Source organism: Petromyzon marinus, unplaced genomic scaffold (assembly GCF_048934315.1).
Source record: "Petromyzon marinus isolate PM22_M1 ecotype Great Lakes invasive population unplaced genomic scaffold, UKy_Petmar_22M1.pri1.0 PM_Scaffold_347, whole genome shotgun sequence".
NCBI classification, from domain to species: domain Eukaryota; kingdom Metazoa; phylum Chordata; class Hyperoartia; order Petromyzontiformes; family Petromyzontidae; genus Petromyzon; species Petromyzon marinus.
The window spans coordinates 58,864-77,556 of NW_027423332.1; the positions used below are offsets into that span (position 1 = coordinate 58,864).

At 51.4% G+C, this 18,693-nt stretch overlaps 1 protein-coding gene across 1 annotated transcript in view; it reads left to right on the plus strand.

The window, feature by feature from the left end:
- Positions 1 to 7,170: 7,170 nt before the first annotated feature.
- Positions 7,171 to 18,693, plus strand: part of LOC142923232 (diamine acetyltransferase 1-like) — a 31,293-nt gene continuing 19,770 nt past the window's right edge. Inside the window, exons 1-3 of the mRNA XM_076064171.1 lie at positions 7,171 to 7,190; positions 7,629 to 9,199; positions 15,765 to 15,816. Coding sequence (XP_075920286.1) covers positions 9,134 to 9,199; positions 15,765 to 15,816 — 118 coding nt within the window. The 5' untranslated portion in view covers positions 7,171 to 7,190; positions 7,629 to 9,133. The remainder of the gene's footprint in view (positions 7,191 to 7,628; positions 9,200 to 15,764; positions 15,817 to 18,693) is intronic.

Here is an 18,693-nt window from a genome sequence, read left to right on the forward strand (position 1 = left end):
GTATAGTGTAGTGTATAGTAGTGTAGTGTATAGTGTATAGTAGTGTAGTGTATAGTGTATTGTTGTGTAGTGTATAGTGTATAGTAGTGTAGTGTATAGTATATAGTAGTGTATAGTAGTGTAGTGTGTAGGGGTAGAGTGTGTAGTAGTGTATAGTGTAGTCTATAATGTAGTGTATAGTGTAGTGTATAGTAGTGTATAGTGTATGTATAGTGTAGTGTATAGTAGTGTAGTGTATAGTGTAGTGTATAGTAGTGTAGTTTTTGGGGCCGTCCATAAATGACGTCACGCGATTTTGGACGATTTTTGACCCCCCCTCGTCACAAAAAGTCAGACCCCCCCCTCAAATATGACGTCACAAAGCTCTGCCCCCCCCCCCCCCAAAAATAAAATATGCTTCAAATCGATTTAAACCTTTCGTGGCTGCAGTGATTCTTAATCTTGGTTCTTTCGGTAAAGTCACCACCACGTAGAAGGGAAACAATAAAATAATAAAAATATAAAACAATAAAATTATTGTAAAAAATAAAATTATTATTCTTGGTTCTTTCGGTTAAAGTCACCACCACGTTAGAAGGGGAAACAATAAAATAATAAAAATATAAAACAATAAAATTATTGTAAAACAATAAAATTATTATTCCTGGTTCTTTCGGTAAAGTCACCACCACGTAGAAGGGAAACAATAAAATAATAAAAATATAAAACAATAAAATTATTGTAAAACAATAAAATTATTATTCCTGGTTCTTTCGGTAAAGTCACCACCACGTAGAGGGAAACAATAAAATAATAAAAATATAAAACAATAAAATTATTATTCTTGGTTCTTTCGGTAAAGTCACCACCACGTAGAAGGGAAACAATGAAATAATAAAAATATAAAACATTAAAATTATTGTAAAACAATAAAATTATTATTCTTGGTTCTTTCGGTTAAAGTCACCACCACGTAGAAGGGAAACAATAAAATAATAACAAAAATATAAAACAATAAAATTATTGTAAAACAATAAAATTATTATTCTTGGTTCTTTCGGTAAAGTCACCACCACGTAGAAGGGAAACAATAAAATAATAACTAAAATATAAAACAATAAAATTATTATTCTTGGTTCTTTCGGTAAAGTCACCACCACGTAGAAGGGAAACAATAAAATAATAAAAATATAAAACAATAAAATTATTGTAAAAAAATAAAATTATTATTCTTGGTTCTTTCGGTTAAAGTCACCACCACGTTAGAAGGGGAAACAATAAAATAATAAAAATATAAAACAATAAAATTATTGTAAAACAATAAAATTGTTATTCTTGGTTCTTTCGGTTAAAGTCACCACCACGTAGAAGGGAAACAATAAAATAATAAAAATATAAAACAATAAAATTATTGTAAAACAATAAATTATTATTCTTGGTTCTTTCGGTTAAAGTCACCACCACGTTAGAAGGGGAAACAATAAATAACAAAAAAATATAAAACAATAAAATTATTGTAAAACAATACAATTATTTTCTTGGTTCTTTGGGTAAAGTCACCACCACGTAGAAGGGAAACAATAAAATAATAACTAAAATATAAAACAATAAAATTCTCACGACGTTTCGACTGCAACAATTTTTTTTTTCTAAATTTCTTGCCGTGGTTTTCACACCTGATGATGATTGCTGCTTGTGTTGCAGTCCAAACGTCGTGATGATTTTATTGTTTTATATTTTTTTTTCATATAATTTTAATCGTTTCCCTTCTACGTGGTGGTGACTTTACCGAAAGAACCAAGAATATGCTTAAAATCGCTTTAAACTATTGCCATGGAAGAGCGTTATTTAACGTGGCGCTGCACTCTGATGTTGTAGGAGAAAACATTTATTAAAAAAAAGTATATTTACTTAAGTAGAACGTGTTGTCTGTATTTATTTAAAGTTGCCGCATTTTTATGTGACGTCACATTTCTCAACCCCCACCCCCCCAGGTGCGTGACGTCATTTATGTACGCCCCTATAGTAGTGTACATGTGTGTATAGTATAGTGTATAATGTAGTGTATAGTAGTGTCGTGTATAATGTAGTGTATACTGGTGTAGTGTATAGTAGTGTAGTGTCTAGATAGAATGTCTAATAGTGCAGGTGTATGGTGCAGTGTATAATGTAGTGTATAGTAGTGAAGTGTATGTTAGTATGAATATATTTAACAAAAAACCATCTCACCCACTCACTAACCCACTCAACATCTCACTCACTCACTCACCATCTCACTCACCATCTCACTCACCCACTCACCACCATCTCACTCACTCACTCACCATCTCACTCACTCACCATCTCACCCACTCACTCACCCACTCACCATCTCACTCACTCACCATCTCACTCACTCACCATCTCACCCACTCACTCACCCACTCACCATCTCACTCACCCACTCACCATTTCATTCACCAAATCAAACACTAACGCACCACCTTACCCACTCATTCAATATCTCACCCACTCACTCACCAACTCACCCACTCACTCAATCACTAACTCACCCTCTCACTCACCATCTCACCCACTCACCATCTCACCCACTCACCATCAAACTCACAATCTCACTCACCATCTCAAAATCTCAACTACTCACCATCTCACCCACTAACTCACCGTTTCACTCACTCACCATCTCAATCATCTGACTCACCCTCTCAATCACGATCTCACCCACTCACCATCTCACTCACCATCTCACCATCAAACTCACCATCTCACTCACCATCCCACCCACTCACTCGCCATCCCACTCACCATCTCACTCACCATCCCACTCACTCACCATCTCACTCATTCACCATCTCACTCACCATCCCACTCACTCACCATCTCACTCATTCACCATCTCACTCTACCATCTCACTCACCCATCTCACTCACCATCCCACTCACTCACCATCTCACCATCAAACTCACCATCTCACCCACTCACCATCTCACTCACAATCCCACTCACTCACCATCTCACCATCAAACACACCATCTCACTCACCATCCACCCACTCTCTCGCCATCCCACTCACCATCTCACTCACCATCCCACTCACTCACCATCTCACTCATTCACAATCTCACTCACCATCTCTCATCACCATCCCACTCACTCACCATCTCACTCATTCACAATCTCACTCACCATCTCACTCACTCACTCACCATCTCACTCATCACCATCTCACTCACCATCTCACTCACCATCTCACTCACTCACCATCTCACCATCTCACTCACCCATCTCACAATCTCAACTACTCACCATCTCACTCACACACACCATCTCACTCATTCACCATCTCACTCACCATCTCACTCACCATCCCACTCACTCACCATCTCACCATCTCACTCACCATCTCATTCACTCACCACCATCCCCACCCACACTCTGCCAGCCCACTCACCATCTCACTCACCATCCCACTCACCATCTCACCATCAAACTCACCATCTCACTCAACCATCCCACCCACTCACTCGCCATCCCACTCACCATCTCACTCACCATCCCACTCACTCACCATCTCACCATCAAACTCACCATCTCATTCACCATCTCATTCACTCACTCACCATCTCACTCACCATCCCACCCATCACTCGCCATCCCACTCACCATCTCACTCACCATCCCACTCACTCACCATCTCACTCATTTACCATCTCATCAACTCACTCACCATCTCACCCACTCACTCACCATCTCACTCACTCACCACTCACCATCTCACTCACCATCTCTCTCACCATCTCACTCACCCACTAACTCGCCATCCCACTCACCATCTCACTCACCATCTCACTCACTCACCATCTCACTCACCATCTCACTCACCATCTCACTCACCCACTCACCATCTCACTCACCATCTCACACACTCACCATCTCACTCACACACTCACCATCTCACTCACCATCTCACTCACCATCTCACTCACTATCTCACTCACCCACTCACCATCTCACTCACCATCTCACTCACCATCTCACACACTCACCATCTCACTCACCCACTCACTCACCTCTCACTCACCATCTCACTCACCATCTCACTCACCCACTCACCATCTCACTCACCATCTCACTCACCATCTCACACACTCACCATCTCACTCACCATCTCACTCACCCATCTCACTCACCATCTTACTCACCCACTCACCATCTCACTCACACACTCACTCACCATCTCATCTCATCATCATCCTCCACCCACTCACCATCTCACTCACCCACTCACCATCCTCACTCACCCACTCACTCACCATCCCACTCACCATCTCACTCACCCACTCACTTCACAATATCACTCCCCTCACTCACCATCTCACTCACTCACTCACCATCTCACTCACTCACCATCTCACCCACTCACCATCCCACTCACCATCTCACTCACTCATTCACCATCTCACTCACCCACTCACTCACCATCTCACCCACTCACCATCTCACTCACCCACTCACTCACCATCTCACTCACCATCTCACTCAACCCACTCACCATCTCACTCACCCACTCACTCACCATCTCACTCACCATCTCACTCACCATCTCACCCACTCACTCACCATCTCACTCACCACTCACTCACCCATCTCACCCACTCACTCACCATCTCACTCACCCACTCACTCACCATCCCACTCACTCACCTACTCACCATCTCACCCACTCACTCACCATCTCACCCTCACTCTCACTCACCCACTCACTCACCATCTCACCCACCATCTCACTCACCATCTCACACACTCACCATCTCACTCACCCCACAGTCAACATCTCACTCACCATCTCACTCACCATCTCACTCACCCACCCACTCACCATCTCACTCACTCACTCACCATCTCACCCACTCACCATCTCACTCACCATCTCACTCACTCACCATCTCACTCACCATCTCACTCACCCACTCACCATCTCACTCACCCACCCACTCACCCACCCCACTCACCATCTCACTCACTCACCATCTCACTCACCAACTCACTCACCATCTCACTCACCCACTCACCCACACCACTCACCATCTCACCCTCACCACTCACACCCCCACCCACTCACTCACCATCTCACTCACCATCTCACCCACCCACCCACTCACCATCCCACTCACCATCTCACTCACCATCCCCACTCACCATCCCACCACTCACCCACTCACCATCTCACTCACCATCTCACATCACCCACTCACTCACCCACTCACTCACCATCTCACCACTCACCAACTCACTCACCAACTCACTCCACTATCACACTCACCCACTCACCACTCACCATCTCACTCACCAACTCACTCACCATCTCACTCACCATCTCACCATCTCACTCACCATCTCACCATCTCACTCACCCACTCACGCACCATCTCACTCACCATCTCACTCACCATCTCACTCATCATCTCACTCACCATCTCACTCACCATCTCACTCACCATCTCACTCACCCACTCACGCACTCACCATCTCACCACTCACCATCTCACTCACCCACCCACTCACTCACCATCTCACTCACCATCTCACCCACCCACCCACTCACCATCCCACTCACCATCTCACTCACCATCCCACTCACCATCTCACCACTCACCCACTCACCATCTCACTCACCATCTCACTCACCATCTCACCATCTCACCATCTCACCATCTCACTCACCATCTCACTCACCATCTCACTCACCATCTCACTCACCATCTCACCATCTCACTCACTCACCATCTCACTCACCATCTCACTCACCATCTCACTCACCATCTCACTCACCATCTCACTCACCATCTCACTCACCATCTCACTCATCCACTCACTCATCCACTCACTCATCCACTCACTCATCTACTCACTCACCATCTCACTCACCATCTCACTTACCATCTCACCATCTCACCACTCACCAACTCACTCACCAACTCACTCACCATCTCACTCACCATCTCACCACTCACCATCTCACTCACCATCTCACTCACCATCTCACCATCTCACTCACCATCTCACTCACCATCTCACTCACCCACTCACTCACCATCTCACTCACCATCTCACTCACCATCTCACTCACCATCTCACCATCTCACTCACCATCTCACCACTCACCATCTCACTCACCATCTCACTCACCATCCCCCTCACTGGACATGAACTCCAGGGATGACCCCTTGGGAGCTAAACGCCCCCGGGAGGCGGGGCCGGGGAGACTTTAGCTCCACCTACTTCCTACCGGGGCCCCGTCTACTCCTCCTGCAACCAATGAACGCGAGCCAAACCATTGGGTGGGGGAGGGGGGTTCTGCTGAAAATTCCTCCCCCTCCTCTCCACCCACCAATGGGTGCGCGGTGTCTTTAAATAAGTCGCCGCCTACACCCCCGCTTCCCACCAATGGGAGCGCGGCTCATCTACATACGGTGTCCCCCCCGCCCGCACCATCGACCACCCCACCAATGGGAGCGCTCCTTAAACCCGTGGGTCCCGCCCACTTCTTCCCCCCTAATTAGATCGCGGCTCATCTACATACGGTCCCCCCCGCCCACACCCCCATCCACCCCACCAATGGCAGCGCGCTTAAGCCCGTGGGCCCCGCCCACTTATTCCCCTCTCCAATAACAGCGCGGCTCACCACCATACGGTGCCCTCCCCCCACCGCCTTCACCCCCCAACCACCCTCACCAATGGGAGCGCGCTTCAGCCGGTGGGCCCCGCCCACTTATTCCCCTCTCCAATAACAGCGCGGCTCACCTCCTCCATACGGTGCCCCCCCACCGCCTTCACCCCTCGACCACCCCCACCAATGGGAGCGCGCTTAAGCACCTGGGCCCCGCCCACTTCTTCCCCCCTCCAATAACATCGCGGCTCACCTCCTCCATAAGGTGCCCCCCCCCCACCGCCTTCACCCCCCGACCACCCCCACCAATGGGAACGCGCTAAAGCCCGTGGCCTCCCGCCCACGCCTCGCGTTGCGAACCAATGGGAGCGGGGAAATTCATCCGCGTGGGGCGGGGGGAGGGTGGGGAGGAGACCCTTCCCCCCTTTTGCGCCCCCCACCCCGCACCCAACCCGCCGGGGTATAAAAGCGTCGTGCTTGGGGGGGAGCGGCTTCACATCGCCTGGAGCGCGGTTGGAGGCTGTCACTCGCTGCTTGGCTGTGCGGCCACTCACCACCACCACCCCCCACCCCCAACTCACACTCACTCAACTTGTGGCTCGGCTCTCTCTCACCTCGTCTCTCTCTCTCTCTCACCTCGTCTCTCTCTCTCACCTCGTCTCTCTCTCTCACCTCGTCTTCTCTCCATCGTCGTCTTCGCGGTCCACTCGGCATCTCGTTTCCCGCACCACCACCCCCCTCCTCGCCCCGCATTCAACACCACTTCCACTTCCTCCTTCAATCCGCTCATCGTCAACTCCTTCAATCCGCTCATCCTCCATCCTTCAATCCGCTCATCCACAACTCCTTCAATCCGCTCATCCTCAACTCCTTCAATCCGCTCCATCCTTCAATCCGCTCATCCCGCATCCTTCAATCCGCTCATCCTCAACTCCTCCAATCCGCTCCTCCCTCCCTCCCTCCCTCCCCCTCCTTCAGTAACTTCACCCGCTCCACGTCCACCGGATCAGCGGCCCTAGGGGAGTTCAAACTCCGCGTTGCGAATGAAGTCTCCGCGTCTCTCTCGAGTCCACGGCCCCATCAGCGACAGCAATTTTGGTGTCGAAAACGTCATCAATAACATCAACGACGACAACAACAACAACATCAACAACATTGTCGTCGTCATCATACGCAGCAGCGGTAGTAATAGTGGCGATTGTAACAACGGCAGTAGCGGGTTTAATAAAAAGCGCCGTGACGGTTAACCCCCAAACGAGGAAGTAAAAATCCCCGCCAACGCGTTTGGTGAGAGAGCATCGGAGTTGGCCCCGTTAGTAAACACGAATGCCAAACAACAACAGCGGCAAGGGTGGAGAAGCGGCGGCGATTCGCCGTTACCTCCCCGTGTGGTTGGGGAGCCTTCGTCTCTAGGAGAAGTTGGCGCTTAAATTTAAACGGAAATTGGCGCTTAAATTTTAACGAAATTGGCGATTAAATTTAAACGGAAGTGGCGCTTAAATTTATACGAAAGTAGCGCTTAAATTTAAACGGAAGTGGCGCTTAAATTTATACGGAAGTAGCGCTTAAATTTATACGAAAGTAGCGCTTAAATTTATATGAAGTAGCGCTTACATTTGAACGCATTAAGACGGCGATACCGGTTTGGTCCACCTGCGGAGGTTAGCGGCGCTGATCCATCCCTGTCGGACTCGGGAGTCTGAGTGCCTGTTGAGTCTGAGTACCTGTTGGCTCTGAGTACCTGTTGGCTCTGAGTACCTGTTGGGTCTGAGTACCTGTTGGCTCTGAGTACCTGTTGGCTCTGAGTACCTGTTGGGTCTGAGTACCTGTTGAGCCTGAGTACCTGTTGGGTCTGAGTGCCTGTTGGGTCTGAGTACCTGTTGGGTCTGAGTGCCTGTTGGGTCTGAGTACCTGTTGAGTCTGAGTACCTGTTGGCTCTGAGTACCTGTTGGGTCTGAGTACCTGTTGAGTCTGAGTACCTGTTGGGTCTGAGTGCCTGTTGGGTCTGAGTACCTGTTGAGTCTGAGTACCTGTTGGGTCTGAATCCTTGGGTCTCAGTACCACTTGAGTCTGAGTACCTGTTGGCTCTCACTACCTGTTGGCTCTGAGTACCACTTGAATCTGAGTACCTGTTGGCTCTGAGTACCACTTGAATCTGAGTACCTGTTGGCTCTGAGTACCACTTGAATCTGAGTACCTGTTGGCTCTGAGTACCTGTTGAGTCTGAGTACCTGTTGGGTCTGAGTACCTGTTGAGTCTGAGTACCTGTTGAGTCTGAGTACCTGTTGAGACTGAGTACCTGTTGAGTCTGAGTACCTGTTGACTCTGAATCCTTGGGTCTGAGTACCAGTTGGGTCTGTCTACCCCTGGGTCTGAGAACTTCTGAGTCCCCCCCGAGTCCCCCCCGAGTACCCCCCCCCCGAGTACCCAGCCGAGTACCCAGCCGAGTACCCTCCGAGTACCCTGCCCATCGCCCACCTGCGATGTCCAAGTTCAGCATCAGGAGGGCCTGCGTCGATGACTGCTGTGAGATCCTGCGACTCATCAAGGTGAGCGGCTGTCTGGTGAGCTGTGTCTGGTGAGCTGTGTCTGGTGAGCTGTGTCTGTTTGGTGAGCTGCTGTGTCTGGTGAGCTGTGTCTGGTGAGCTGTGTCTGGTGAGCTGTGTCTGGTGAGCTGTGTCTGTCAGGTGAGCTGTGTCTGGTGAGCTGTGTCTGGTGAGCTGTGTCTGTCTGGTGAGCTGTGTCTGTCAGGTGAGCTGTGTCTGGTGAGCTGTGTCTGGTGAGCTGTGTCTGTCAGGTGAGCTGTGTCTGGTGAGCTGTGTCTGGTGAGCTGTGTCTGGTGAGCTGTGTCTGTCTGGTGAGCTGTGTCTGTCAGGTGAGCTGTGTCTGGTGAGCTGCTGTGTCTGGTGAGCTGTGTCTGGTGAGCTGTGTCTGTCTGGTGAGCTGTGTCTGTCAGGTGAGCTGTGTCTGGTGAGCTGTGTCTGGTGAGCTGTGTCTGGTGAGCTGTGTCTGGTGAGCGGCTGTCTGGTGAGCTGTGTCTGTCTGGTGAGCTGTGTCTGGTGAGCTGTGTCTGGTGAGTTGTGTCTGGTGAGCTGTGTCTGTCTGGTGAGCTGTGTCTGGTGAGCTGTGTCTGTCTGGTGAGCTGTGTCTGGTGAGCTGTGTCTGGCGAGCTGTGTCTGTCTGGTGAGCTGTGTCTGGTGAGCTGTGTCTGTCTGGTGAGCTGTGTCTGGTGAGCTGTGTCTGTCTGGTGAGCTGTGTCTGTCTGGTGAGCTGTGTCTGTCTGGTGAGCTGTGTCTGGTGAGCTGTGTCTGTCTGGTGAGCTGTGTCTGTCTGGTGAGCTGTGTCTGTCTGGTGATCGGCTGTCTGGTGATCGGCTGTCTGGTGAGCTGTGTCTGTCTGGTGAGCTGTGTCTGTCTGGTGAGCTGTGTCTGTCTGGTGAGCTGTGTCTGTCTGGTGAGCTGTGTCTGTCTGGTGAGCTGTGTCTGTGTGGTGAGCTGTGTCTGGTGAGCTGTGTCTGGTGAGCTGTGTCTGGTCAGCTGTGTCTGGTGAGCTGTGTCTGGTGAGCTGTGTCTGGTGAGCTGTGTCTGTCTGGTGAGCGGCTGTCTGGTGAGCGGCTGTCTGGTGAGCGGCTGTCTGGTGAGCGGCTGTCTGGCTGTCTGGTGAGCGGCTGTCTGGTGAGCGGCTGTCTGGTGAGCTGTCTGGTGAGCTGCTGTGTCTGTCTGGTGAGCTGTGTCTGATGAGCTGCTGTCTGGTGAGTTGTGTCTGGTGAGCTGTGTCTGGTGAGCTGTGTCTGGTGAGTTGTGTCTGGTGAGCTGTGTCTGGTGAGCTGTGTCTGGTGAGCTGTGTCTGTGTGGTGAGCTGTGTGTGGTGAGCTGTGTCTGTGTGGTGAGCTGTGTGTGGTGAGCTGTGTCTGTGTGGTGAGCTGTGTGTGGTGAGCTGTGTGTGGTGAGCTGTGTCTGGTGAGTTGTGTCTGGTGAGTTGTGTCTGGTGAGTTGTTTCTGGTGAGTTGTGTCTGGTGAGCTGTGTCTGGTGAGCTGTGTCTGGTGAGTTGTGTCTGGTGAGTTGTGTCTGGTGAGTTGTGTCTGGTGAGTTGTGTCTGGTGAGTTGTGTCTGGTGAGTTGTGTCTGGTGAGCTGTGTCTGGTGAGTTGTCGCTGTGTGTGGTGAGCTGTGTGTGGTGAGCTGTGTGTGGTGAGCTGTGTGTGGTGAGCTGTGTGTGGTGAGTTGTGTGTGGTGAGCTGTGTGTGGTGAGTTGTGTCTGGTGAGTTGTGTCTGGTGAGTTGTGTCTGGTGAGTTGTGTCTGGTGAGTTGTGTCTGGTGAGTTGTGTCTGGTGAGCTGTGTGTGGTGAGCTGTGTCTGGTGAGTTGTCGCTGTGTCTGGTGAGCTGTGTCTGGTGAGCTGTGTGTGGTGAGCTGTGTGTGGTGAGCTGTGTGTGGTGAGCTGTGTCTGGTGAGTTGTGTCTGGTGAGTTGTGTCTGGTGAGTTGTGTCTGGTGAGTTGTGTCTGGTGAGTTGTGTCTGGTGAGTTGTGTCTGATGAGTTGTCGCTGTGTCTGGTGAGCTGTGTCTGGTGAGCTGCTGCTGTGTGTGGTGAGCTGTGTCTGGTGAGCTGTGTCTGATGAGTTGTCGCTGTGTGTGGTGAGCTGTGTGTGGTGAGCTGTGTGTGGTGAGCTGTGTGTGGTGAGCTGTGTGTGGTGAGCTGTGTGTGGTGAGCTGTGTGTGGTGAGCTGCTGTGTCTGGTGAGCTGTGTGTGGTGAGCTGTGTGTGGTGAGCTGTGTATGGTGAGCTGCCGCTGTGTGTGGTGAACCTCCGAGCGAAGGCTGCGGTAAGCCTCATCATTCTCTGACGTGGGATTCTGTAGCCGATGACAGTGGGCCTGTCGCTTTTTCTCAACAATCCTGAACACCTCCTCTGTCAGCCAGGGTCTCTGGGGAGGTCTGGACCGCGTACCCAAAGCAGCAATTGCAGCTGCATGAGTCACAGTCCTAAACCTCGTCCATTTACCCTCGACATCAGGAGGAGTCGGGGACGATGCCGACCCCAGCTGCACCTTAGGTTTGAATGGGGTCCTGGGTGTACACCCACCACCGGAGTGGAAGAATGGCAGGCGCATCTTACGGATGACAAGTCGATGGTCAGAGGGCAGATCAGCTCCACGGTAGGTCCTGGTGTCAAGGACATGGGCTCGCATCCGCTGATCCGTCACTATGTAGTTCAGCAGATGCTTGGACTCGGCATGCATCCACGATGTTGAGTGGATGCGCCGATGCCGGACCAGCGTGTTGGTAATTACAAGCTGATGGGCTGCACAAAAATCTAGCAGCCTCCTACCGTTCTTATTGAGCTGATCTGGCCCATGCCTTCTAATCACTCCAGACCAGGTGCCAGCATCATGACCAACTCGGGCATTGAAGTCACCCAACATGATGACTCTATCCCGAGGTGCCACTTTAGCCAGCACCTGTGACAGGAGGTCATAGAAGGCATCTGACTCATCAGCTTTGCCTGCATCCCTCCACGGAGGTTCGTCTTCGGTGCGGGCATAAGTAACCACGGCCACCACTCCTCGCCTCCGGTTGATGGGAAGGCGAGCCCAAAGTATCCTGGGGCTTACAGCTTCCCACACCTCACCGCCACGCTGCCACGCCCCCCTTCATTCTTTTTTGTTCAAAAGAAGAGCCACACCCTGTTGTTTGGTAGTCTCTTGCCCCAAGTAGAGGACTGTCATGGTGGCAAAAGCCAGAGCTGGTCCACCGAACCTCCTGAATGCCACAGAGACCCAGGTGGTACCGGTCCAGCACCCGACGGAGGAATGGCAGCCTCTCCTCCGCAGTGAGCGTTCGAACATTCCACGTGGCCATCCGTAGTAGCTTTTTGTTTCTGGAGGAGCCCCAAGGGTAAAGATTCAATCTCCTGGCTCCGCCAATTGGGGTTTGGCCAGGAGACGTCATAGACGCCTGTGGCTACAGTTGTCCCGAGGGGAAAGGCCAATTGGAATTGGCCTTCCCCCCACGGCACTGCCCACGACAGCGTTGCCCCTCCGGCACCACAATGAGGTAGGGGGTTGTTTTGCCGGACACATACACACACACGCAGACTCGCACTCACACACATACATACACAACAACAACCGCCATTCGCCACTAAGTGGCGGTGACATCACCACGACGCTTGTGCCAGGCGATGTGCACCTTGAGGCCACACACATACATGCATGCACACACACATGCACACACATACATACACACATGCACACATACACACACATGCACACATACACACACGCACACACACACACATGCACACACACACATGCACACACACACATGCACACACATGCACACATGCACATACGCACGCATGCACATACACACACATGCACATACACGCACATGCACACACACACATACACGCACACACGCACACATACACACACATACACATACACACACATACACGTACACACATACACACACACACGCACACACACATAGTTGGTGCTACAAAGTTGACCGCGGTCTTTGCCCCGGGAGGGTTCGTGTGAGTGGTAGTGGATGTTGGTGGAGGAGCGAGGAGCGGACCGCCGAGTTGAGTCACCGGACGGAAACGCCTTGAATCGAAATCCACACAAAGTCCGCACCAGGCGGGAGCGGCAGCATCATCATCCTCGTCCGGCAGTGTCATCATCAGTATCATCATCATCATCATCCTCGTCCGTCAGCATCATCATCAGCAGTATCATCATCATCCTCCTCCGGCAGTGTCATCAGCAGTATCATCATCATCCTCGTCCGTCAGCATCATCATCAGTATCATCATCATCATCATCCTCGTCCGGCAGCATCATCATCATCAGCAGTATCATCATCATCCTCCTCCGGCAGTGTCATCAGCAGTATCATCATCATCCTCGTCCGGCAGTGTCATCATCAGTATCATCATCATCATCCTCGTCCGTCAGCATCATCATATGCAGTATCATCCTCCTCCGGCAGTGTCATCAGCAGTATCATCATCATCCTCATCCGGCAGTATCATCAGCAGTATCATCATCATCCTCGTCCGTCAGTGTCATCAGCATCATCATCATCATCATCATCCTCGTCCAGCAGTGTCATCAGCAGTATCATCATCATCCTCGTCCGGCAGTGTCATCAGCAGTATCATCATCATCCTCGTCCGGCAGTGTCATCAGCAGTATCATCATCATCCTCGTCCAGCAGTGTCATCAGCAGTATCATCAGCAGTATCATCATCATCCTCGTCCGGCAGTGTCAGCAGTATCATCAGCATCATCATCATCCTCGTCCGGCAGTGTCATCAGCAGTATCATCAGCATCATCATCCTCGTTCGGCAGCATCATCATCATCATCCTCGTCCGGCAGCGTCATCAGCAGCATCATCAGCATCCTCGTCCGACAGCAGTATCATCAGCAGTATCATCAGCATCCGGCAGCAGCATCATCACCCTCATCAGCAGCATCCTCATCATCAGCAGCATCTGCATCGGCATCATCTTCCATCATCGGCAGCATCATCAGCAGCAGCATCCCATCAGGTCTATTGGCAAGGAGCCGGTTTTCCACATGCAGTGTCTCATCAGCAGCAGCAGCTTGAACTAACGCTGGTGGAACTGGCCAGCATGTTCCGAGGCAGGGACTGGCATCGGCATTTGGTGTCCCGGACCCAACGGCACTTCGCTGTTCACTTGCCTGGGGAGCCTTTGAAGCCAAGACCCCCAGGGCCATTGTGAAACCAGGAGGTGGTTTCGCTACGTGTTCGCCACGGTGGCTAGGAGATGTTGACTACCTCGCCTGGTACGCAGGAGGTCGTGGGTTCCATCCCGAATCTGACGATGCCTGCTGCTGCTGCTATATATGTGGAATCTGAGTGTCTCTCTCCTCATCATCATAATCACGATGACTAGGAGATGTTAACTATCTCGCTTGGTACGCAGGAGGTCGTGGGTTCCATCCCGACCCCTGGCGATGTCTGAGTGAGTGGGTGAGATGTTGACTACCTCGCCTGGTGTGCAGGAGGTCGTGGGTTCCATCTCGACCCCTGACGATATCTGAGTGAGTGGGTGAGATGTTGACTACCTCGCCTGGTGTACAGGAGGCAATGGGTTCGATCTCGACCCTGTGGGTTTCCATGGGTCTCTGCGGGTCTCACACTACACCACTATACACTACACCACTATACACTACACCACTATACACTACACCACTATACACTACACCACTATACACTACACCACTATACACTACACTACTATACACTACACTACTATACACACTACACTACTATACACACTACACTACTATACACTACACTACTATGCACCACTATACACTGCTATACAGTACACTACTATACACCACTATACATTACACTGCTATACACCACTATACAGTACACTACTATACACCACTATACACCACTATACTATTAACTACACATTACACTACACAGTACACTACTATACACCACTATACTATAAAACTACACATTACACTACACAGTACACTACTATACACCACTATACTATTAACTACACATTACACTACACAGTACACTACTATACACCACTATACTATTAACTACACATTACACTACACAGTACACATTGCCACTCGGCAGGCGGCTGGTGTGGTTGGTGTGGTGTGGTTGGTGTGGTTGGTGTGGTGTGGTTGGTGTGGTGGGTGTGGGTGGTGTGGTGGGTGTGGTGTGTGTGGTGTATGTGGTTGGTGTGGTGTGGTAGGTGTGGTGTGGTAGGTGTGGTGTGGTAGGTGTGGTGTGGTAGGTGTGGTGTGGTTGGTGTGGTGTGGTTGGTGTGGTGTGGTTGGTGTGGTGTGGTTGGTGTGGTGGGTGTGGTAGGTGTGGTGTGGTAGGTGTGGTGTGGGTGGTGTGGTTGGTGGTGTGGTGTATGTGGTTGGTGTGGTGTGCCCGTTGCCTGGCCTTTGTCACGTGCAAGTGTGGGCTACCTGGGGGAGATTTGTTTACACGCATGTGTGTGTGTGTGTGTCTGTGCGTCTGTGTGTCTGTGCGTGTCTGTGCGTTTGCGTCTGTCTGTGTGCGTCTGTGCGTCTGTGTGTCTGTGTCTGTGTGGTGTCGTCAGGAACTGGCCATGTACGAGAAGCTCGGTGATGAAGTTCACATCACGGAGCAAGGTGCGGTGAGCCTCGGTGGACGTGTGCCCGTCGTGCGTGCGATGATGATTGTCTGTGCGAACTTCTTTAGCACCGTACGAGGTCAGTCGCGTTAATCTGGGGTGCGGGGTGGGGGGGGGAACGACAGGCTACACAACAACAACAAGCTACACAACAACAGCAACGACAACAAGCGGTTGTAAATAAATGAGTTTGTCAATCTAAACGCCGATTTGAAAGTGGCATCATAGCTAGCTGTAGGTGGCTTCCTGACATCAGAAGAGACCCACAGGTTAACATAGAGACCCACAGAGAGATACAGGAGTCGGGGATTAATAGAGACCCGCAGAGACCCACAGAGACATACAGGAGTCGGGGATTAATAGAGACCCACAGAGACCCACAGAGAGATACAGGAGTCGGGGATTAATAGAGACCCACAGAGACCCGCAGAGACCCGCAGAGAGATACAGGAGTCGGGGATTAATAGAGACCCACAGAGACCCACAGAGACCCACAGAGACATACAGGAGTCGGGGATTAATAGAGACCCACAGAGACCCACAGAGACCCACAGAGACCCACAGAGACCCACAGAGACCCACAGAGACCCACAGAGACCCACAGAGACCCACAGAGAGATACAGGAGTCGGAGATTAATAGAGACCCACAGAGACCCACAGAGACCCACAGAGAGATACAGGAGTCGGGGATTAATAGAGACCCACAGAGACCCGCAGAGACCCACAGAGATACAGGAGTCGGGGATTAATAGAGACCCACAGAGACCCACAGAGACCCACAGAGACCCACAGAGAGATACAGGAGTCGGGGATTAATAGAGACCCACAGAGACCCGCAGAGACCCACAGAGAGATACAGGAGTCGGGGATTAGCAGAGACCCACAGAGACCCACAGAGACCCACAGAGACCCGCAGAGACCCGCAGAGACCCACAGAGAGATACAGGAGTCGGGGATTAATAGAGACCCACAGAGACCCACAGCGACCCACAGAGACCCACAGAGAGATACAGGAGTCGGAGATTAATAGAGACCCACAGAGACCCACAGAGAGATACAGGAGTCGGAGATTAATAGAGACCCACAGAGACCCACAGAGACCCACAGAGACCCACAGAGACCCACAGAGACCCACAGAGACCCACAGAGACCCACAGAGAGATACAGGAGTCGGGGATTAATAGAGACCCACAGAGACCCACAGAGACATACAGGAGTCGGGGATTAATAGAGACCCACAGAGACCCGCAGAGAGATACAGGAGTCGGGGATTAATAGAGACCCACAGAGACCCACAGAGAGATACAGGAGTCGGGGATTAATAGAGACCCACAGAGACCCACAGAGACCCACAGAGAGATACAGGAGTCGGGGATTAATAGAGACCCACAGAGACCCGCAGAGACCCACAGAGACATACAGGAGTCGGGGATTAATAGAGACCCACAGAGACCCGCAGAGACCCACAGAGAGATACAGGAGTCGGGGATTAATAGAGACCCACAGAGACCCACAGAGAGATACAGGAGTCGGGGATTAATAGAGACCCGCAGAGACCCACAGAGAGATACAGGAGTCGGGGATTAATAGAGACCCACAGAGACCCACAGAGACCCACAGAGACCCACAGAGACCCACAGAGACCCACAGAGACCCACAGAGACCCACAGAGACCCACAGAGACCCACAGAGACCCACAGAGACCCACAGAGACCCACAGAGACCCACAGAGACCCACAGAGACCCACAGAGACCCACAGAGACCCACAGAGACCCACAGAGACCCACAGAGACCCACAGAGACCCACAGAGACCCACAGAGACCCACAGAGACCCACAGAGACCCACAGAGACCCACAGAGACCCACAGAGACATACAGGAGTCGGGGATTAATAGAGACCCGCAGAGACCCGCAGAGACCCGCAGAGACCCGCAGAGACCCGCAGAGACCCGCAGAGACCCGCAGAGACCCGCAGAGACCCGCAGAGACCCGCAGAGACCCGCAGAGACCCGCAGAGACCCGCAGAGACCCGCAGAGACCCGCAGAGACCCGCAGAGACCCGCAGAGACCCGCAGAGACCCGCAGAGACCCGCAGAGACCCGCAGAGACCCGCAGAGACCCGCAGAGACCCGCAGAGACCCGCAGAGACCCGCAGAGACCCACAGTTTTCTCTGCGTAATGACCGAGGCGCCAGACCACCTGGCGCCGCAGGGGCGCAGGTGCGAACGGACCGGTCGGGGAGTCGACCGAGGCCTCCTTCTGTGGTGCCATGAGGCCTACCAACGACGGCGGAGATTGCCGGCGGCTTCAAATCCATCGGGAGGGGAGATTCAAAGGGTGAAAGGTCGGGCCGGGCGAGGGTTTGAGCGCAAGGGAGGCCGACGGTTGACAACCAAAGAAGTAAAGCTTTCGTGACTGCATAAATTACTCATTGTTTATTTTCCGGTACAGTCACGTGTGTAGAAATACCGTAAGTGTCTAGCTGTGTTGTTGGCCTGACTTGGTTGTGCATCACGGAATTTTTTCTTAGGTTTGTTGAATTCTCGTCCTCTCGTCTTCTTGTTTGTATTTACCTCCGAGATTTATTTTTGTTAACACACCCGATGAAGATCGCCTGTGTTGCGAGTCGATTGATTTGTCTTCATATAATTTTATGGCATTTCCACACACGTGACTTTGCCGAAAAAACCAGTGAGTAGGTTGACGACCACTTTCGCCCGCATCCAGGTTTCATATTTTCGGCGTTGGATCGCAGGAATGTATAAAATGCTGCGCCGTTTCAACCCGCCGCCGCCGCTGCCGCCGCCCGACACGGCCAATTGGCGAGGGGCTTTGTCACGTCGGCAGAACGTGGCCGAGCCGTCGCTGGTGT